The sequence below is a fragment of the Paralichthys olivaceus genome, chromosome 13 (genome assembly GCF_024713975.1).
Source record: "Paralichthys olivaceus isolate ysfri-2021 chromosome 13, ASM2471397v2, whole genome shotgun sequence".
Taxonomy (NCBI): domain Eukaryota; kingdom Metazoa; phylum Chordata; class Actinopteri; order Pleuronectiformes; family Paralichthyidae; genus Paralichthys; species Paralichthys olivaceus.
The window spans coordinates 8,830,824-8,849,385 of record NC_091105.1 but is presented as its reverse complement, the minus strand read 5'-3'; the positions used below and the strand labels follow the sequence as shown (position 1 = coordinate 8,849,385).

The 18,562-nt window shown below is 41.6% G+C and overlaps 2 protein-coding genes across 10 annotated transcripts; one reads left to right on the top strand and one right to left on the bottom strand.

The window, feature by feature from the left end:
• The first annotated feature begins 19 nt into the window (after positions 1 to 19).
• On the top strand, positions 20 to 5,355 carry foxj2 (forkhead box J2). Of its 4 annotated transcripts, none has more exons than XM_069537185.1 (10): positions 20 to 287; positions 568 to 913; positions 1,047 to 1,121; positions 1,217 to 1,309; positions 2,009 to 2,167; positions 2,262 to 2,691; positions 2,773 to 2,913; positions 3,008 to 3,109; positions 3,594 to 3,935; positions 4,661 to 5,355. In XM_069537185.1, the coding sequence occupies exons 2-10, from the start codon at positions 587 to 589 to the stop codon at positions 4,771 to 4,773; spliced, it is 1,782 nt and encodes a 593-aa protein (XP_069393286.1). In that variant the 5' UTR covers positions 20 to 287; positions 568 to 586; the 3' UTR covers positions 4,774 to 5,355. The 4 variants fall into 4 exon arrangements, with proteins under 4 accessions (XP_069393286.1, XP_019948550.2, XP_019948551.2 ...); XM_020092991.2 differs by having other exon boundaries at positions 2,984 to 3,109; XM_020092992.2 differs by having other exon boundaries at positions 2,241 to 2,691.
• Positions 5,184 to 16,780, bottom strand: epn1a (epsin 1a). 6 transcript variants are annotated; one of them, XM_069537182.1, is made up of 14 exons: positions 14,715 to 14,786; positions 14,451 to 14,615; positions 13,922 to 14,080; positions 13,696 to 13,797; positions 13,231 to 13,389; positions 12,333 to 12,461; positions 11,902 to 12,022; positions 11,612 to 11,769; positions 11,393 to 11,464; positions 10,169 to 10,252; positions 9,488 to 9,785; positions 8,698 to 8,862; positions 8,211 to 8,453; positions 5,184 to 7,148 (listed from the first exon to the last, which is right to left on the bottom strand). In XM_069537182.1, the coding sequence occupies exons 4-14, from the start codon at positions 13,762 to 13,764 to the stop codon at positions 6,682 to 6,684; spliced, it is 1,965 nt and encodes a 654-aa protein (XP_069393283.1). In that variant the 5' UTR covers positions 13,765 to 13,797; positions 13,922 to 14,080; positions 14,451 to 14,615; positions 14,715 to 14,786; the 3' UTR covers positions 5,184 to 6,681. The 6 variants fall into 6 exon arrangements, with proteins under 6 accessions (XP_069393283.1, XP_019948537.1, XP_019948538.1 ...); XM_020092978.2 differs by lacking the exons at positions 14,451 to 14,615; positions 14,715 to 14,786 and adding an exon at positions 16,673 to 16,780; XM_020092979.2 differs by lacking the exons at positions 14,451 to 14,615; positions 14,715 to 14,786 and adding an exon at positions 16,427 to 16,727.
• Positions 16,781 to 18,562: the final 1,782 nt, after the last annotated feature.

Sequence of the window (18,562 nt, the reverse complement as noted above, 5' to 3'; positions counted from 1 at the left end):
AGGTCACATAGGAGGAGGAGCGAGTTATGTCATTCTGGTAGTCAGTGGGAGGGGGGGGGAAGGGAGGGAGAGAAAAAGGAAGCTCTCGGATAAGTTTTTGTGTGTATTCCTTCAAAAGTACACAAACTTTAACAAGCCAAAGGTATGAATTGAGGCCTTGTGGGGATCAGCGTGATGAAGACAAAGATCTGAAGAGCACGACGGGAACCAGTTTGCAGTTGTGCACAGCTGATGACATCAAATATTAACACTTTGTAAGGCCTTGGGCCTCGAGTGCCTACAGATAGGTAAGCAAGTCATTCTTCTTCCTCAGAAACTGGAGAATATAAGTGGAACTGGGGCAATCATGTGTAGACACCTTCATGCAATGTCAGTGCTAGTGAATAGTGTGTCCTGTGTGTGAACCTGTTTGACACTGACTGGAAGTACAGAAACAGAATGGTTGACAGTGTTACATTACAGGCTGACGAGTCTACTACAGCATTTCTCTGTTTCCGTCATTAGAGCCCAAGATAAACAAAAAGTTAAAGACATTTTGATCCAGCACTTCCTCCTCTAATCCCTCAGACCCTGGACACAAGAGACAATGTCCTCTGACTTGGACTCAAGCCTCACTAGTATTGACTGGCTGCCTCAGCTGGGAATCAGCAGCTTGCGCTCGGGGAAAGAAAGAGGAAGTGGAGTTGGAGAGAGGGAAAAGAAGAAAGACAGAGGGAGGGAGAGGGGAGATTTCCTACCCTCTGTGCAGGACCCCTCCCCTTCTAACTGTAAAGGGAAACCCCCTCAAAGCTATGCTACGCTCATTGCCATGGCGATAGCAGCTGCACCTGAGAGGAAGCTGAGTTTGAATGACATCTACACCTGGATCAGTGACACTTTCCCTTACTACAGCCGAGCAGGCCGTGGATGGAAGGTAATCTTTACAGTACAGTGACATATTGTTAGTAACTCAAATATAAGCATGTTTAAAGTTTGGTTACACATTTTAAAAATGTCTCAGCAGCTAATGCAGGAGTGACTTATTTCATCATGTGTATTGTTAACAGAACTCCATCCGCCACAATCTGTCTCTGAATAAATGCTTCAGGAAAGTTCCTCGGCCACAGAGCGACCCAGGAAAGGTGAATTACCCTTCATGTACTGATGTTATATTGGTATTTGCATCATGTGAGATGAAAATTGAAAGAGCGTAAAGTTACTTGTACTGTGTTTGTAGGGTTCCTATTGGACGATGGACGGACCTGCAGAGGGGAATCAAATGCGAGCACCTAAACGTCCATATCCAGAGGAAGACGAGGAGCGGCAGGATGTATGTAATCTTCACTGACTCAGCCAATATATTTTATGCAATTTAGTATCTTAACTTTACTTTGAGAAACAAAAGATTTGAACTTAAATACATTTCCAAAGCAGGTTTACTACAAAACACTTATTACCTCCACCAATGACGTTAGTTTTTTCAACTGTGTTTGGTTGTTGGCAAGATTAAACTGCTGAAGTGATTTCCATGAATGTTTGTGGATGGAGGGGGCTTGACCCAAGGAAAAAGACATATTTTGGTGCGAATAAGAGCAATCCAGGAATGTTTGGAGCCTTTCCTCAACATCGTGTGAGAATAGCCTACCTTGTGGATCTCTGTGAAAAAATCTGAAATGTTTAGAGGATTCAACAGATCCAAATAAAAATCCATATCTAGTGAATTTAAAAGAGAAAGTACTTTTATTTTTTTCTTTCCTGAAATAATGGCGTGACTTTGGGTCATCTGCAGAACACACTGTCGAAGGTTCTCATAGGAACAACTTTCTGCTAAAAGAAATGGCCCCTATGAAAACAGCTGACCATATGTACTTTGTCTGGACTGAAATCTGGTGGAGGCAGATGTCTCAAACCTGTTAACCTGTCTGGACAGAATTTAGTGAACATGTTTACATCTTCTTATTTGAGTAAACCTTTCAAAGTTTATGTGTACTGCTACTGTTACTTAGAAGAGTTCTCTTTTGTCTTATAGGTTCCTGAAGTACGAGGGATCCAAGCGGACAGAGGACCCTCCCCTCATCCACCCCGAACGACCTCCCTCTCTGACCACCAGCTTCTAAACACGGAGCCACTGGGAGCCATCGAGCAGCAGTCACCCCGGTCTGCCTCCCTCTCTCCTCCCCCACGCAAGGTGGAACCACTCCCCTAACTTTTTTCAAACACAGACTTCACTGAATGCTTTTGAAATGAACATCATATCAAAGTGTCATCTTTTGTATTCACAGCAACCGTCACCCTACATGCCAAGCACCATCTCTTGTCCACCTGTAGCTACTCCACCTGCGGCCCCTATGTCCTCCATGAATTCCTTTCCACCTCCCTATCCACCTCCATCTGCTGTCAACATGTCTACAGCTTCTCCAGCTGCTCCCTCCTTCTGTGTTGCAGCTCTGTCCTTTCCTGCTAATCCAGGACCTGTACCTGTTTCCACTTTCTCCTATTCTCCTAACGTGGCCCCTGTGCCTGTTTGCACAGTGTCGGCTCCCTCTTCAGCATCTGCTGTCCATTCATCTGTTGCCGCCCCTGTTGTTGTCTCATTCAACTCCTCCACTGATCCCCCACTGCGTTTCACCTTTGATGAGCTGAATTTACCAGACCTGTATGCATCGTTCAAGTCTCTGGTCAAGACGATGCGAGAGAGGGGAGGCTCTCAGTGTGAGTATGAGTTGTATAAATGACACATTGCACACATACAAACAGTCTGGATCAATAACTTCGGTTTTCTTTTCTGTCCAGCGGATGTTTCTCCCCTGACTACCCCACTCCACACTCCAACTCTGCTGCCACTGTCTCCTCACCCTCCACCACCTCCACCACCTCCACCAGCTCCTCCAGCTGCTCCAGCTGTTCCACTTGCACACCCTCCACTACAATACAGTGAGTCTTATCAATGCTCAAATTGTTTTAAAGCCACAAAACACATACATATTTTCATTGCTTTTTAAAGCTACCCTCCTCTCTTCCGCCTCAGCGGTGCCACCTGATTGGTTCAGCAACCCAGATTCTCTGAAGCAGAGCTTCCGCATCGCCAGCAATCTGGACTGGGCAAACATAGACCTGTCTGGTCACCCAGGTCTGTGCTCTTTTCCACTGTCTAATTAAAATAGTTAGTTCACCAAAATTGTGTTCTGCCTTTCCTTTGGAGTTGGTTTGGGTTTTATCTTGTAAAGAAATCGGCTGTTAGATCACCTCTCTGATGCTAACTTTGTCGATCGACCCTTTATTTCGATGGATCTCCACAGATAAAAACCAAGATAGTTCAAATGTGAGAAATGATTTTTACCTCAGTATAGCTACAAAACCAGGGTCCACACATTTTTCAAAATACCTTTGCAAATAATGTGACAACCTGAAGATTGACGCATCTGATGCTATTCTTTATTTTGGTGAACTGACCATTTTAAATGTGTATCTTTCACAACTCATCCAAACAAAACTTATCCAGACTGGATACTAACAATAATTAATGAGACCTTTGCAAAATGATAGAAACTTTTTTTAACGGTTCTCTCGATGAATTACTGTCTGTTAACATTTCCCTCATGTTCTGTCTCCAGACCTGCTGGAGAGCATGCGGCAGGCGGAGCTGTGTGACTGGGCCCTGGACCCGGCGATCTTCACCTCCCTCTGTGACTCTCTGAACCGCTTCTTCACTCAGAAAGGCATGATCAACTCTGGGAATAACTCCCCACTAGCCCTCGGCGCACCTCACCCCTTGCAAGCCGCACCCTTCACCTCCAATCTGCCTCCGACCCTCGCCAGCCTCACCCACCCGTCACCCCTCCCGTACGCTCCCACAGTTCCCCCTGCCATCGGAGCACAGCTGCCCAGGAGGCCTCTGCACATGCAGGGACCAGGCCTTCAAAGACCACAGCTGACGCAGCCTGCAAACACAACTGGTAAGAGCTGGAAACAGTTGCATCAGTTTCTCTTTTGACATCTGAAGTTGAAGTTGCATGTTGTAGATGGACACCCCTCCCCTCCCCCTTCCAAACATGACAGAGAACCTGTGGTTGCTTCATTTGTCATAAAAACTCAAAAAGGGTGTAGTTTTTCCATTTTGAGCTGAGAGGTACTGCCCCTATGAAAGTATCAAGTATTAAAATAAAAAGGGCCCATTCTAGGGTAAACAAAACAACAATTTGTACAATTTAGATGAAAACATCACTAGGATTATTTTATATTCAATTTCTGTCAATAGATCAATTTCACCTATATCCCACATACTGAACCTTTAAAATAATTTTCTTAATTCAAGTCCATATATTTGGTTGTATTTTCTTTGTATTCATATTTAATTATATTAATGTTTATGCTTGAACTTTATAATTACATTGTCATAATGGTTTGATAATGACATCATAGGACTTATTGCCATATTAAAAAGAAAGAATATTAGTCTATATATTGTTTCTAAAAATATTTAATTCTCTTCCCCCTAAAGTTATTTGTTCAGGCTCTAGTTATCGTAGTAACCAAAGACTCTTAACGTACACATGGACATGTGATTCTAAGATACGCATGAGAAAATGTGACCCTAACCTTTAAGTTGCTGTTGACCACATTGGTCTCACTGTTGTAAACTGTCTCACTTCCTCTAACTTCTCCCATGTTTCTGTTTCAGCTGGGATGCAGCCTCACTCTGCGGCACCACGACAGCGTCCTCCATTAAAGAATCTGCACAGCAACAGTGAGGAGATCCAGGATGACTTTGACTGGGATTCTCTGCTCGGTTGACCGTCGCCGTCAGTGACATGGGTCGAACACAACTCTACAAAGACACGTGACTCTTTACAGCCGTGAACACTAAACTCTATGCAGAGGCTGCCTCACTGGTTTTAAATCTTAGAGCTTCTCTGAGAGCAAGTTTGGGATCTTGATGAGTCACATAAGACTGAATGCTGTTTTCAAGGTTAAACTTTTATCACCTGTATTCAAATTCATATGCTGTAATAAGTTCTGTATGGTGTATCTTCTGCAGGTAATTATCAGGGTGTTCTTTTCTAATGGACTGTACTTTTATAAACATGTTCACCAAAGAAAATAAAGTGTAAACTTATTCTTGTAACCGTACTGTACACTGCAGCAGTAAAAAAACAATGTGTAAATATATGTTATTTACAGAGCAAACATGAAACAAGCCAAATATGTCCTGTGTTTTATTTTATTTCATAAATTTCTTTTTTCCATTTACTTTTCAAATGTGAATGTTCACAGTCAACACCACACAAAATTCAACCTTACCCAATAAAAGATATTTTTCTTGTTGATATAAAATAACAATAAATTCATCTAACTAAATTAAAATAACAGCATGGAGCATGTCGTCAAGTCCCTGTTTTTTCTTCTTTCATTGAAATAATTGTCTTTTCTTTTTTCTTGAGAAGCATCAGTAGCTCTCCCTCCCCCCCCAAAGGGACGAGGGATGGAACGAGGGCAGCAGTGATCGGACACCTGAGCACCAGGGATGCCATTTGAAATGTGATTGGAAAAAAATAAAAAAATAAACCAAATGTTTTTGATTAACAAAGGAGAAAAAAATATGTGTTGGCAGAGAAATGTGTGACCCTTATAATACCTCATTTGAAATCCCAACATTATATAATATTAATACAAGTGACTATTTTTAAAAATAAAACTGATGTGAATTTTGTTCTCTCTGAGTCACTGAAATAAGATCGGACAGAAAAAATAGAGACAGATATTGATACATATACACAGAAACAGGCATCTGCACTATTGCATACTCGCACACACACGAGCCTTCATGTTGTCATACAAACACACACACACACACACACACACACACACACACACATTCAACAAAGATAATTTTTCTCATCAGATCACAGGCGTCAGAGCTTTCTTTAGTTTTCAACAATTGGTAAGAAAAAAGAAAATAAGCATTTGATTTAAATGGCATCATCGTGTTTGATTTTCCTTGTTTATTTGTTTCCAAAATTGGAAAAAAATAAATTACATTTAACATTAAATTAAATTGAAAGTGAAATAATTGAAAATATTTGACCACATTGTGCCTGAAATGTTAATGCAGTATTTTCAGTCCGTATCTCAGTCTGGAGTTCATTAAAAGTCATCCCTCATGCACTCGTTGCACCTCAGTGATTCAGTGTTTGTTTTCATTGCAGAGGGAGAAAAGAGGAAGAGGCAGGTACAAGAGTTTCTCTGTTCAGTTTGTTAGTGGCTATGTCCCCTCTCCCATTGTCTCTCTCTCAGTGCAGTAATATTAGAAAAGAGTGACACTACTGAAAAAGCCTCCTGCTCTCACAGACTTACCTTCATCTTAGACAGGACTGAAAAAAAATTAAACACAACATGAAAAACAATACAGAGCAGAAAAGGATTAAAACAAAATAAATATATCTCTATTTCCCACCCCAAAATAACCCAAACTGAAATGAAAGTAACTAAATGTGGAAAATTATGCTGAAATGAAATAATGCTTTTGAAGAAAAAGAAACTGAAAATTTGATTTTTTGTTTTTTTTCTTTCTTTTCTTGAAATATAGAGATGTAGACATTTTTCTTTTTGGACACAAATTGTGTTGAAGGGGGGTGAATGATGGGGGCAGCAGATACGACTGAGGAGGTTGAAACAGGTGAGCGAAGGAGTGGTGACACTTCCTCAAAGAAGAAAAGGGTTGGTGCTTGCTCCCGTCGTTCCTCCGCCTCCAACTGATCCACCTGCCCCCATCAACCCTCCTGTTCCAGTGGGCCCACCCAAAATCAGCTGAGGAGGTCCTGCACCTCCGGGCCCCAAGAGAGCCGAGCCAGGGGGCGCCATAGGGGAGAGACCGCTGTAGGGCATGCCCATGGGACTGGCCTGCATCATGCCCAGGCCCATTCCTGGAGCACCCATACCCACACTCATTGGCCCCATGCCCATTACGGGTTGCACCATGCCCAGCATGGGATTGGGAGGCACAGGACTGGTGCGGAGGCCACTCAGGCCAAGTGATGAGGGCTGAGGCGAGATGGAGGTCATGGGCGGGGCCACGCCAAACGGATTGGAGGAGGCAGGTATTGGAGAGACCCCCCGACTGGAGATGGTGCTGCCTGGAGTTACGGCCATACCAGGAGCAGGAGATGAGCCTGAGGGTCAGAGGTGATGGTTAGACAGCACAGGAAAAGCTCAGGTCACTCTTACTTTCACATCTCATAGTTTTGTGGGGTCAAACTCTGCACACTGGGGTCACACCATTCACCTGCTGAAGTTTATCTGAACTCTGACATTAACGTGTGCACCTAACATTAAACTTAGTTACATTGATAAGAATCTGAATCATCAAGCAAAATACAGAGAATATTTATCATGAGTACAAAGTAATATACAATCAAATTCACAGTTATGGCAGTTTTACCAGGTAAGTATGTGGCTTCTCATTTAACAGACACATTTCTAAATTTCTCTTAACATTAAATAAAACAGGATTTACAGGAAAAGAACCTACCAGCTCCCTCTCAGTGGAGGATCAGCTTTACTCCTATTCTACATTCAACCTTCTTTATAGACGGAGCAAACAGTTACTATTACATCAGGGAGTTCAACTTTCTGTTCACTCTGATACTCTCGGCTTCGCTTTACGAACTTCATACTAGTAATGGGAAACTCCCTGAGATAAAACCAGCTGACCAGACTGTCAGCAGCCCAGCAGAGGAGATAGAGATGCTTCATGGTGCGTTAGGATTTCATAACTGAACTGTGACCAATGCACAAACTTTGTCTACATGGAAAAAAAGTAACAGTTGAATCTTCAATTTTGCACATCCATAAAGGGTGCAGCCAAATATGTTCTGGGTATTTATCTTGTCTCATTTTATTCTATGACAGCCTCAGTGTTTCGGACCAACAAAGTTTTTTTCCAGCAAAACTTTCTACTTTCCTGAGTCAACGAGAGTGCATTATGGTTACAGACATTTAATTTAATCCTTTTGGACAGCATTTTATTCTAATGGCCTTTTTCTGCCAGCTGCATTTCCTTGAATTTAATTATGAATATGAACAACTTGATGATAGCATCTTAACCTGTATAATTAATGTGGCTCTCCAGGGTCTATTTATTTATGCAGAACATTTTCAGTACAATCTCATCTTTCAGTCTTCAAAAGTTTTTTCTCTTCTTACACTCAGTTAATGCGATAGCTATAACTAACCTATGTTCTGGAGGAAAGGATTGTGCGCTGATGAGGAAGAGATAGAGGGGGGTGGCGGCTGTTTGGGTTTGGGTTTAGATGACACCAGGGAATCGAGATCCACCAGCGCTGCATTGGGGCCGAGGAAGGACTCTGGCGTTTTACGAACAGGAAGGGATGAACCGAGAGATGACAGGTCAAAGGGCACGGGTGAACCTGTGCTGTCACAGCCTGTTGCAGAGGAGCCTCTTCGCTCTGGGTCTCCTGAGGGGGGGCATGAAGGAGAAAAACAACAAGGAACAAGTCAGGCACTGAAAGTAAAATTTTAACTAATAGAGCACAACATGAAAACAGCATTACAACACATACTAGAGGAAGATGAAATGTAGGACAATACAACTGTTCTGTGAACATGCACTGGAAAAGTCTGTAGTTTTATGTGTCATCTATGAAAATGTACCAGTACCTTGGTGTTTGTGAGTCCATGGAGCTTTAAGTGTGAATGTACCTGTGCCATTAGTTTGTTTGGCGTTGCCACTCCAGATGTCAGAGTTGACAAGGTCAGAGACAGGGAGAGGCCCGTCGCTTGCCCAGGGGTCTACTGGCCCCCCTGAGGAGGAAGTGCTGGGAGGCACTGAGGGGCCCCAGGGGTCGGCACTTGGGGGGGTCACAGCTACAGGGGAGGGGAGGAGACGCAGTGGAGGGGAGGGTTAACACAACACCTTACAAGTACAATCCACAACAAGGAGGGAGCAGGAAGCTGGGCTGGTTTCCAACAGTGATAGTTCTCTCCTTAACCTCTGATACCACTGACTGGACTGATGTGGACAGATGAAGGTAGATTTCAAATGTCTGTCCACTATGATAGTTTAAAATATTTAATGTATTAAGCTCAGTGGAGGCAAAGGAGAGATAATAAAGAGCTATCCCATTTATTAAAAGGGCACAAAAGGGCAAGAGAAGAGAGATCTCTGGTTGAGACACAGCCACAGTCAGTCCTGAGTAGAAACAAGAGGATAAAATCCCTGGTTTAGACACAGAGGGAGAATGGATTTAACATGCTCGCTTTCCTCATAACAAACTGAAAGCATGTGAGTGGGTGAGAAGATATGACACCATGGTGGCGTGAAAGGAAATGTAACAGGGATGTTATTTATGCAGGAAATGGAACGGTGGAGTGAAGAGGAGTAAAAATTGAGGTTTTCACATCCTCTATCATCCACCGAGCAGATCACGATTGTTTCCAGATAATCATACGAACATTTCCACAAACCTTACAGAGGCAATACATGACGTACCTGAGCTTCCCCAGGGGTCCACGTTGTTAACTCTGTTAGATGTCTCTCCCCAGGGGTCTGGAGGGGGTGCTATGGATGGTGGGGGTCCCTCACCCCATGGGTCAGAAATTGTAGGAGATGTGGGTGATGCTACTCCCCATGGATCTGCGGGCGCTGCACCCCAAGGGCCTGAGGCAGCAGGGGCAGGAACTGAGGGTGGAGGCGAGGGACCTGCAGAGCCAACAGTGGCGATAGCAGCAGCAGCAGCGGCAGCAGGGGCCCCCCAGGGGTCCGCGGCACTCAGCTCCATTAGAGCATTCTGAACAAGAGTATATATAAAAGATTACAACATGCAGCTGGATTCAAACACAAATCTGAAGACACACTTAGCTCACATTCTAAGATTAGTTAATAGGAAATGCACAAAACAGAAGTAGGTGGAGATGCCAAGTGATACACTCACAAATAAATCACATAAGAAAAATTGCAATGAACTTCTGACTACTGTGTCTTGTGCACAGTGTACTGCATAAAACTGTCCTGACAAAGGATCCAAATTGAGACACAGAGCTAAACAGTAGAGGACAAAGTGCTTTTATTTCATCTTGCCATTCCGTACAAACTGTAGGAACATTATAGTTCCACCTTCATGCCACCATCCGGTCACACAGCCGGATCAAGAAAAATACATTTTACTCGTACCTCCTCTGGCTGCGCTTTCTCCCTCCTGCTCTCTTCGAGGGCCATCTGCAGTCTCAGGTCATCACCTCTGCGCAGTCGCTCCTCCTGCCAATAACACACAGTGTGATGTCAGCAACGTGAGACACACAACCTTAGAAAGCACACAACAGGTGCAAATTTAAGATAAATCAATTATGATTATTTGCAATCAACCAAAGATAAAAAAAAAAAAAAGAGTGCTTGTTTTATTTTGCTGTGTAACATAAAGAATAGGCAGAGCTTGTCTCAGAAGGTTATGAAATATTTAAAAACTCCAAAGCATAAACAAAATACTGGAGTTGAAATGTATTCTTTTAGCTACATGCAGATGTCTAGTTGAGGTATAATATATTCTACAGGCAGCAAAAAAATTAAAAAGTCCAAAGGACCAGATTTCCAAAACCCCATAATATGATAAACTCTGATACAGATCTTTCAGATTAACTCAGGAAATGCCAATCTAATGCCATCTGACGCCTCTTGCTTTACAAGAAGACTGACTATCAAAGCGCAACAGACTGATTTAACTGTGAGGAAATACTTCTTTTTTTTTTACAAAAGATCTGAAAAGGTTGTACGCTTGATGCCTCTAAAGTAACAATAACAACAGCATTACCCTTTAAAATACCCTGTATTACGTTATGGACTAGTCAACAGGTTCAGTGGGTGGAGGCAGGTAACCACTTGCAAACAATAGGCACTCAGTAAACACAGCAACAAAGAGAGAGGTGCAGCAGGTAAGGAAAAGTGTGCATTTCATATCAAGACTACAGATGAATGCATGCTATCATAGAGGGTAACAGGGAGGAAAGGATCATCAATGTTTATAAGCCACTCAATTTTAAATTCAGTCAATAATGATAAATATTTGTCAATGCCATGCAAATTCAACAATTACAGAAAAATCAATTTTTTAGGTGCTTACATTTATGAAGTTTTAATTCATCTTGACATGGATTTGAAAAGCACTTACTATTCACTCATTTTATGAGCACAAGCACGATGAAAGAACGTGAGATTGTTGCAAACTAAATTATCCCAACAGTTCGCTGTAACTGCAAACTTGAGGAAAATGACACAACATTTACAGGGATAAATTGATTTTCTTGATTGATCAGTTAATGATGTGTCTTTGAGAAATTGACAGAAACACAGACGGTTGCTGACTGGCTGAGCAGTCAGCTGGGTACGCTCTCTTTCCCTGACCTTTTGGTGAATCTCTTTGCTGAGTGTGAGTGCATAGCGCAGCTCTGTGTCCTCCAGACGGTCCGTGCCAGGCTGGGGGAGTTCAGGGGGTTACATGGTGAGAGCAAGTCTAGGTTATTCTAGTTGTATAGTGAATAATGTCAGTAATATCCCCCTGTGTGCATAGCTGATGCAACAGATCATAACTTTGTGTATCTCCAATAGGCTTCTCTGACTCACCTGCTCTGCCTCTTCTTTACTCATCGCCAAAGCCAACTGGAGCTGCAGGTCCTCCTCTCCAGTGCTCTGTGGCCACGCCTGCTCAGGATCTGCCCCTCCAGAGTGGGAACCCAGTGACAAACTGCCCCCCAGGCTAGGTGCTGAGGGAGCTGAGGAGGCTGGAGTAGAAATACATAGGCTTAACACAAAGCTTGTCATAAGTTAACAAATACAATGAACTGAGGGCCCTGCAGTTCAATACTGCAACTGTGAGTACTGTGTTAAATCAATGATTAAAGAAGACATGTCACCACTGGAGGTCTGTGCCATCTTCTCTTTGGTTTTAAGGGCGTGGATCCTCTCCTCTCTTAGTCTCTCCTCATCTTTCAATAGCGTCACCAGCTGTTTGGCTTTCTCTCGCACATTAACCCCCTGAAAGAATTAGTAAAATATTAAAGAATCACATAAAATTAGAAACGACTACAGTTAGTTACACTGAACACATTATTGGTAGTGTAGCAAGCATGTCAACATGCCACAGTTTCAGTTATCAACAACCCATAAAAACTTTTATAACTATGTATGTTTGCACAAGAGGTCAGAAACTCGTTGTGAATTGTCCTTGAATAAACCACAAGCGCTGTGTTTGACGAAGCATGCCTGCATTCCACAAAGGTGGACCTTACTCGCTAATCACTTCGAGTGTCTGTACGGCTTTGTGGGCATGGGCGTGTTTGTGTACCTGGTCTTTGCCGTCTCTGTCTATGTACTGGAAATCCTTGAGGGTCTGGACTGCGTATATGTTCTCTCGGCACTGTTGGGCAACACGTTCTGAACCAGTCTTGATCAGGTACTCCATAAGAGTCATAGCCTGTTGAAAAAACAAATCACAACCACTGAGCCACTGTACAAGAGGAAGTAGAAATGCAAATATTAAAGCTGTTATCATGTCACATTATTAGAGTCCAAATCCATTCACATCCAAATAGATAGCAGACAGCTAGTGTAGGACTGGGAGTCACAAATGAACTCAAATGTAAAAACTAAAAAAGGCTTACAACTACAAAATCATTCAAATGACAAAGTTAAACATATAATCCATACATTTAATAACACAGCAATATTTGGGCTGTGTCTGAAACCACGCTCTTGCTTACTCATGGACTTCTATAAAAACATACTCATTAGTTTTCTCGGTTGAGAGCAATTAATTGATTTTCTCAACACTTCTGAATCATCCTGCATCATCACAGTGTTGCTGTGTAATCATTGAATCCATGAAAAGGAACACATTGTACAGTAATAACACTGAAAGAAGGTAAAGTAAATGCCATAGACATGGTAGGTAACTATGAAATCCCTATTTTATTGCAACATGTTCATTTTCAGGTAGTATAAATTCATAATAACAACATGGCCACAAATAGTATGACAGATAATACATTAAGTGTTATATACTGTGTAGTAATTAGATAATGAATTTAGACACATTTTGGTGTCATCATTACACCACATAAAAGTTCTAACCCAATACTTTAATATTGATACTCATACTGAGGATGTAATGCAATATTAGTACAACATATTGATTATGTATAAAGAATATGTATGATAAAATAGTCAGTAAACAGTTTTTTTACCTTGTACACGTGTCTCCAGTTCTTTCCGTGGTCATTGAGGCGCTTCCACACCATGCTCATGATTTCAGAGAAGGCCACAACATTGTACGTCAGATCAGCAATCTCTGACATCAGAGAGCTGCTGGGGCCCCATGGGTCATTGGACGTCGCCTCTCTAACCTGGACAAACAGCAGGGGACAAGCTTCAATTATCTTCCATCAAAACCCTGTGATAATGTGCCACACTGTTCTAAGCAGCAGTGCAAACTCAATCACGACACAAGCTTGAGAGAGACAAAATAATGACTGGATAATCTGATTAGATTTGCTCATACTGCATGGAAGAAGGGGGTAGAGTGAGGAGGCTGCCTCAAAGAAATATTAGATTATCAGCCGCTACATGATTTCATTTATGTTGCAGAAATTCATGGGCTCCATTTGTGAAAATAAGAGCGATGTGGGTGTAAAAGAGAAAAGACACTCAACCTTGATTTCAGCCTCTGAATAGTTGTGGACAATGTTCTTTACTTGTCGCCGTAGCGATGAGGTCGACATGGCAACAGTATGACCGCCGAGTTCTGCTGCAATCTGAAGGGCAGATTGAGAAGAAGCGTTGTAAAGTATAAGCAATACAATACAGAGTAATATGAGTAACAATCATTTTATGTGAATGCAGGTATCAGCAGAGGAGGAAAGACAACGGCATTCACACCTGTTACACGAGAATGATCCAGAATAAGGGTGTCTCCGTTTGGCGTCTCTTTCGTTTCTGTTTTACGCACCACTCATTCACGGAGTGATTTGTCTCAGTCTGTCTGGTTCTTCCTGTGGCAACATTGGATCTCGAACTACAGGCGTAAGGAGACGAAAACTATGGAGCAAGATTGAGATTAACGTTAAAAATAAATCAATTGTCACAAAATAACAATAAACAGTCAAGATAAAGTGAATGCTCTGAATAATTCCAAAGTAATCATTATAAAATAAGGACAAGGGAGATATTCAGCTACAGAAATCACATGATTAGTTGCTGATACACACATGGTTGAGAGTTACAACATATTATACGCTTTATCTTACTTATCAGAGCCAGGGCCCATTGACCCAGAAAATATAGGGCTTTTGATTGCATTTAATGGAATTACATGTTAAGAATCAGGTGGTGTGAACAGACTACTCCTGAACCAATAAGGACCAGGAAAAAGAGTCTCATTGTTCCTCTTTCTTATAATTTCACAAACCTTAAATTGAGCAGTGGGCGTTTTGCTGAGTGTGAAGCCAAATATTTAATGAGTAAGACATGAGGTTCACACAAGTACACATTTTAATATCAGGAACTGATCCATCAGCCTGTCAGTACTTTCACATTTAAAAGAAATGTCCTCATCTTTCCATCAGAGTAAAGCCTAAAAGAGAGATATGAAATAAAACAGTTTTTTAAACAAAACCTAAAGTTTCAATGTTTCCATTATATCAAGTAGTAATATTTTTTAGATTTATACTACCATGCTGCAAAATCTGGTAGCCTCAGAGAGATTGGGAATTTATCCAGAGTGGACGACTATGACCACTGTATTATCAACTGTGAGGGTGCACAGAAATCTTTAGTTAATAGATGGACAAAAGGTATGCAAATATATATGACATATTACTACAGTATAACATGAGCATCTGTCAACTGAATGAAATTTCTCCTGTCAGTTATTCAAAATAGTTTACATGTAAAGTGCACATGTGCATGGAAAAAACAAACAACAACAAAACAAAAATAAATTATGATTTGTGTAATGCCACGCTGGAACAGTGATGAGAATTTCACATGAACCTGTCTACTGCTGGTTGTGGTGTAAAGGCACGTGGAGAACGATTTTGTGACTCGACCCCTCTGTACCATCTGAGCATTGTTTGTATTTGATTGTTAACACGGCAGCGTGAAATATAGTTGCTGACCAGATGAATCCTCTCACTGCGAAAATCTGCATTTTAAACCAAAAGTTCATCCTCTGGCAGCAATAAAGAGAAAAGAGGAGGTTGTTGGAAAAGTTCCTGAGGGAATTCAACATAAACTCAAAACATAATGCTTTGCCACTGCTCTTACCATCATCTTTCCAAAAACAAAAGGACAAAGTGGCAATTTCTTTGCTACAGTTGATGAATGTGTATTTTATACTTATGCTTACTATTAAGGAGGACACAGCTGTCTTTTAAAGGGGATTTAAATTAGTCTGGCGCAATTAGCTGGCATAGATTTGTAGGTCAGACAAATATGAGACCATGTTGCATAAGGGCCCATAAGGCAACCATTGCAACAGTCATCCAGGGACTCTGTACCAAAGTTCAGGCACGGCAACTAATCTTTGATCAAGGGACAGAACAAACTGTTTGCATCTCAGGCTGCTCGATTACTTATATCTCTGCAGTATGACACCATGAGGAGAAATCCAGTGTCAATGTTTATGTGTAAAAGCTCTGAAACATGTCAACAAAGGAAAATAACTATCTTCTTCAACGACAGACAGGTTCATCACTCAGATCAGCACACTGCTGGCCAGGGTTGAGCTCAATGACCTGCTGTGGCAAATGATTAATTGTCATGTAATCACAGATACACCCAGGCTCTGTTTGTTAGCCTCTCAACTAGGTGAGGAGTTGTTGTTAAAACCATGTTAGTCCATTCTTTCTTTCACTTGCATGCAGTTGACGCTGCACAGCCAAATGAGGAGGGTACTCACCCCCACCCACCCTGTCAGCCTGCTCACAGATAACAATCACCACAGACACACACCCGCAGCTCTCCCTGTCACACCTCCCTGGTTAGCCACCTGATCCCAGTGCTAGTTCTGCTAACCACCCTGCAACTGCGAACTGGCACTGACAAAGTGAGTTAACAGGTTATTCTACAGTGTTCACAAGAGCGACCTGGAGTCAGGGAAGTCCACGTACAAAACACTCGTTCAGGGGGATTTAGTAAAGCTTGTTAGCCAACTCACGTTAGCTGTCATTTCATGCTGTTAGCTCACATTAGCACTTAGCAAGCGACTCTGCCCATTCTAACCTGAGCTAACAGTTGGCTAGCACTTTGCCACCGGAGTCTGGGTAAAGTTTCCACAGGGGTACGGAGGAGTGTGGCTGTGTGCGAATGATCGGACTAACGGAGGTCCCGGTGACAGCTGTGAATCCCCCCCCCCCCCGGCCTGGAGACAAAGGTGGAGGTTACCTGCCAGCGTGACTGATGGAAGAAATCACTTGCTGTTGCTAGTGGAGATTAGCCAGCTAGCAGTTAGCCAGCTAGCTGCTGGCAGTTCGCAGCTGGGAAACAGGTCAGCGACACCGAACGAGCTTTACCGAGGACGCGTCCTGCTCCGGGTCAGTGCGGAACACACGCGCTCCGATAACCGGCCAGAATGTCAAAAAACTGCGGACAACACACCGCGATAAACATCCAAATAAAGTGTGTACTGACCCTGCTGTAGCTTGACTGTACGAGGAGATGGCCGAATTTCCGCTTCCGTTCTCGGCATCAGGAAAGACCGCACCCCCTGTAGCTTTGTTTCTCTGGGCTGGTTGTAGACACTCATGAATAATTCATTCAGGTTTTAAACCGCCAGAAAGAAAGCTATTAATAAAAAGTCAGAAGAAAATTATTATTATTATTAAAATTATTAAAATTATTAGAAATAAAGCTCTGCATAAAAAGTCAGGACTAAATTGCGATTACATGTATATGTTAAAAATATATTATTATTATCGCTATGAACAGATAACATTTTTAGCTTTTATTTGTATTAATTTAATTTTAATCCAGCTCTGATATTTCCAACTTATGTAATAGTTTTATATTGTGTACATTTATTTTCTCATCTGTCATCATCAACATTTTTATTTTTGTATTTTTTTTAATGCTCTAAACCTTTAAATTTCTTTTATCTGTTTCCTATTTAAATCTTCAATTCTTCAACATGTAACAATTTACAACATGTAAAGCACCTTATAATAACAATAATAATTATTATTGTTATTAATTATTATTAAGCATTCATATAGGAGGAGAGAATCACATCCTCATTCGATCTCACAAGAACATGTTAATTGATGGGTTTCATGATAGTGCGTGGTTCATGTGAGTGACTTCATCATCAAATGCAGAGAAACCTTTGAGAAGAGGATGATAATTGACAACGTTCATTCGTCAGATAATATACAACATTTTCAAAATTATGGATTAATTTGGAATAATTTTAAAGTTTGAAATTGTCCCTAACCTATTTCCGTTTTTTGGCCCTAGACCAATGCATTTTATTCTTTGATACATAAACTTCATATGTTTATTACATGAAAAAAGATACATCATCATCATAATTGGTTTTGGTCACATTATGTTGAGACCTAAAAAACTGTGCAACATATTTTTCACCTTTAAGTTAAAGCCAACAGAACCTTCATAAAAGTGAGAAATCACATCCTAGACCTCACTGATAAATCATGGCATCAAAGTGTATCACTGGTTTCTCCTTAGCGATGCTGTAGCCCACACTGTCCACAGAGAGGCGTCCTTGAAGTATCTTCAGCATGAAGAGAAGCCAGAGGAGCTCTGTTTGCAGCGGCCTGTCTGAGGAACCATAAATAAAACACAGTGAGCCCTTTAGATCAGAACAACACAAGAACAGCTGGCATGCATGTGTGTAACACGCTCCCCTTTTATCCTGCAGCTCTTTATCCTTTTATCTTTGCCTTCTCTCCTGGGAGCTGCAGCACACTGAAGAAAGTATTGCAGCATGACTCAAGCAAACTATATAACCGTAATGGGCTGTTGCTCTGCTTTGGAAAAACTAATCTCATGCAGATAAAAAGGAAAATGAGGCGATTATAACAAGCATAAAAGCTATTTTGGCAGGTGTTGTTCCACTGTTGTGTCACAGAGAAACTTCACACAGCATCTCTTCTATGCTCCCTACTCCTAATCCATCAGAGAGGGTAGTATGAGACACCATGACTGTGTTCTGATGTTTGTGTCCCCATTTTCTTCTATAAAGAGAAAAAATAGATTATATTCTTTTCAAAAAGATTGAAAGAAAAAAGAAAAAGGCAACACGTGCATTATATTGATGTCACTGAGGTGGTTGTTCTTCACACTGCATCCTAGACTCTATGTTGAAGCACTTATGAAATGATTAATAAGCCTGTGAATATTCTCAGTCATCCAGGTCATGGTTACCCAAGAATAGTTGGATCAATGGCAAGTGGACTTGGTTATGGATACTTGAGGACGTTTCACCTTTCATCCGCAAGGCTTCATCAGTACAGACGAAGCCTCATGATCAACAACCGAGTCCAATTACCCTTGATTCAACAT

Coding starts and splice junctions, on each gene's coding strand:
- foxj2 (XM_020092989.2), top strand. CDS start 587: ATGTCCTCTGACTTGGACTCAAGCCTCACTAGTATTGACTGGCTGCCT. Junction 2,168..2,240: donor TCTCTCCTCCCCCACGCAAG/GTGGAACCACTC, acceptor ATCATATCAAAG/TGTCATCTTTTGTATTCACA. Junction 2,692..2,772: donor AGAGAGGGGAGGCTCTCAGT/GTGAGTATGAGT, acceptor TTTTCTGTCCAG/CGGATGTTTCTCCCCTGACT.
- epn1a (XM_020092978.2), bottom strand. CDS start 13,764: ATGTCGACCTCATCGCTACGGCGACAAGTAAAGAACATTGTCCACAAC. Junction 11,770..11,901: donor GATGGCACAGACCTCCAGTG/GTGACATGTCTT, acceptor TTTCTACTCCAG/CCTCCTCAGCTCCCTCAGCA. Junction 11,465..11,611: donor GTAAAGAAGAGGCAGAGCAG/GTGAGTCAGAGA, acceptor GAACTCCCCCAG/CCTGGCACGGACCGTCTGGA.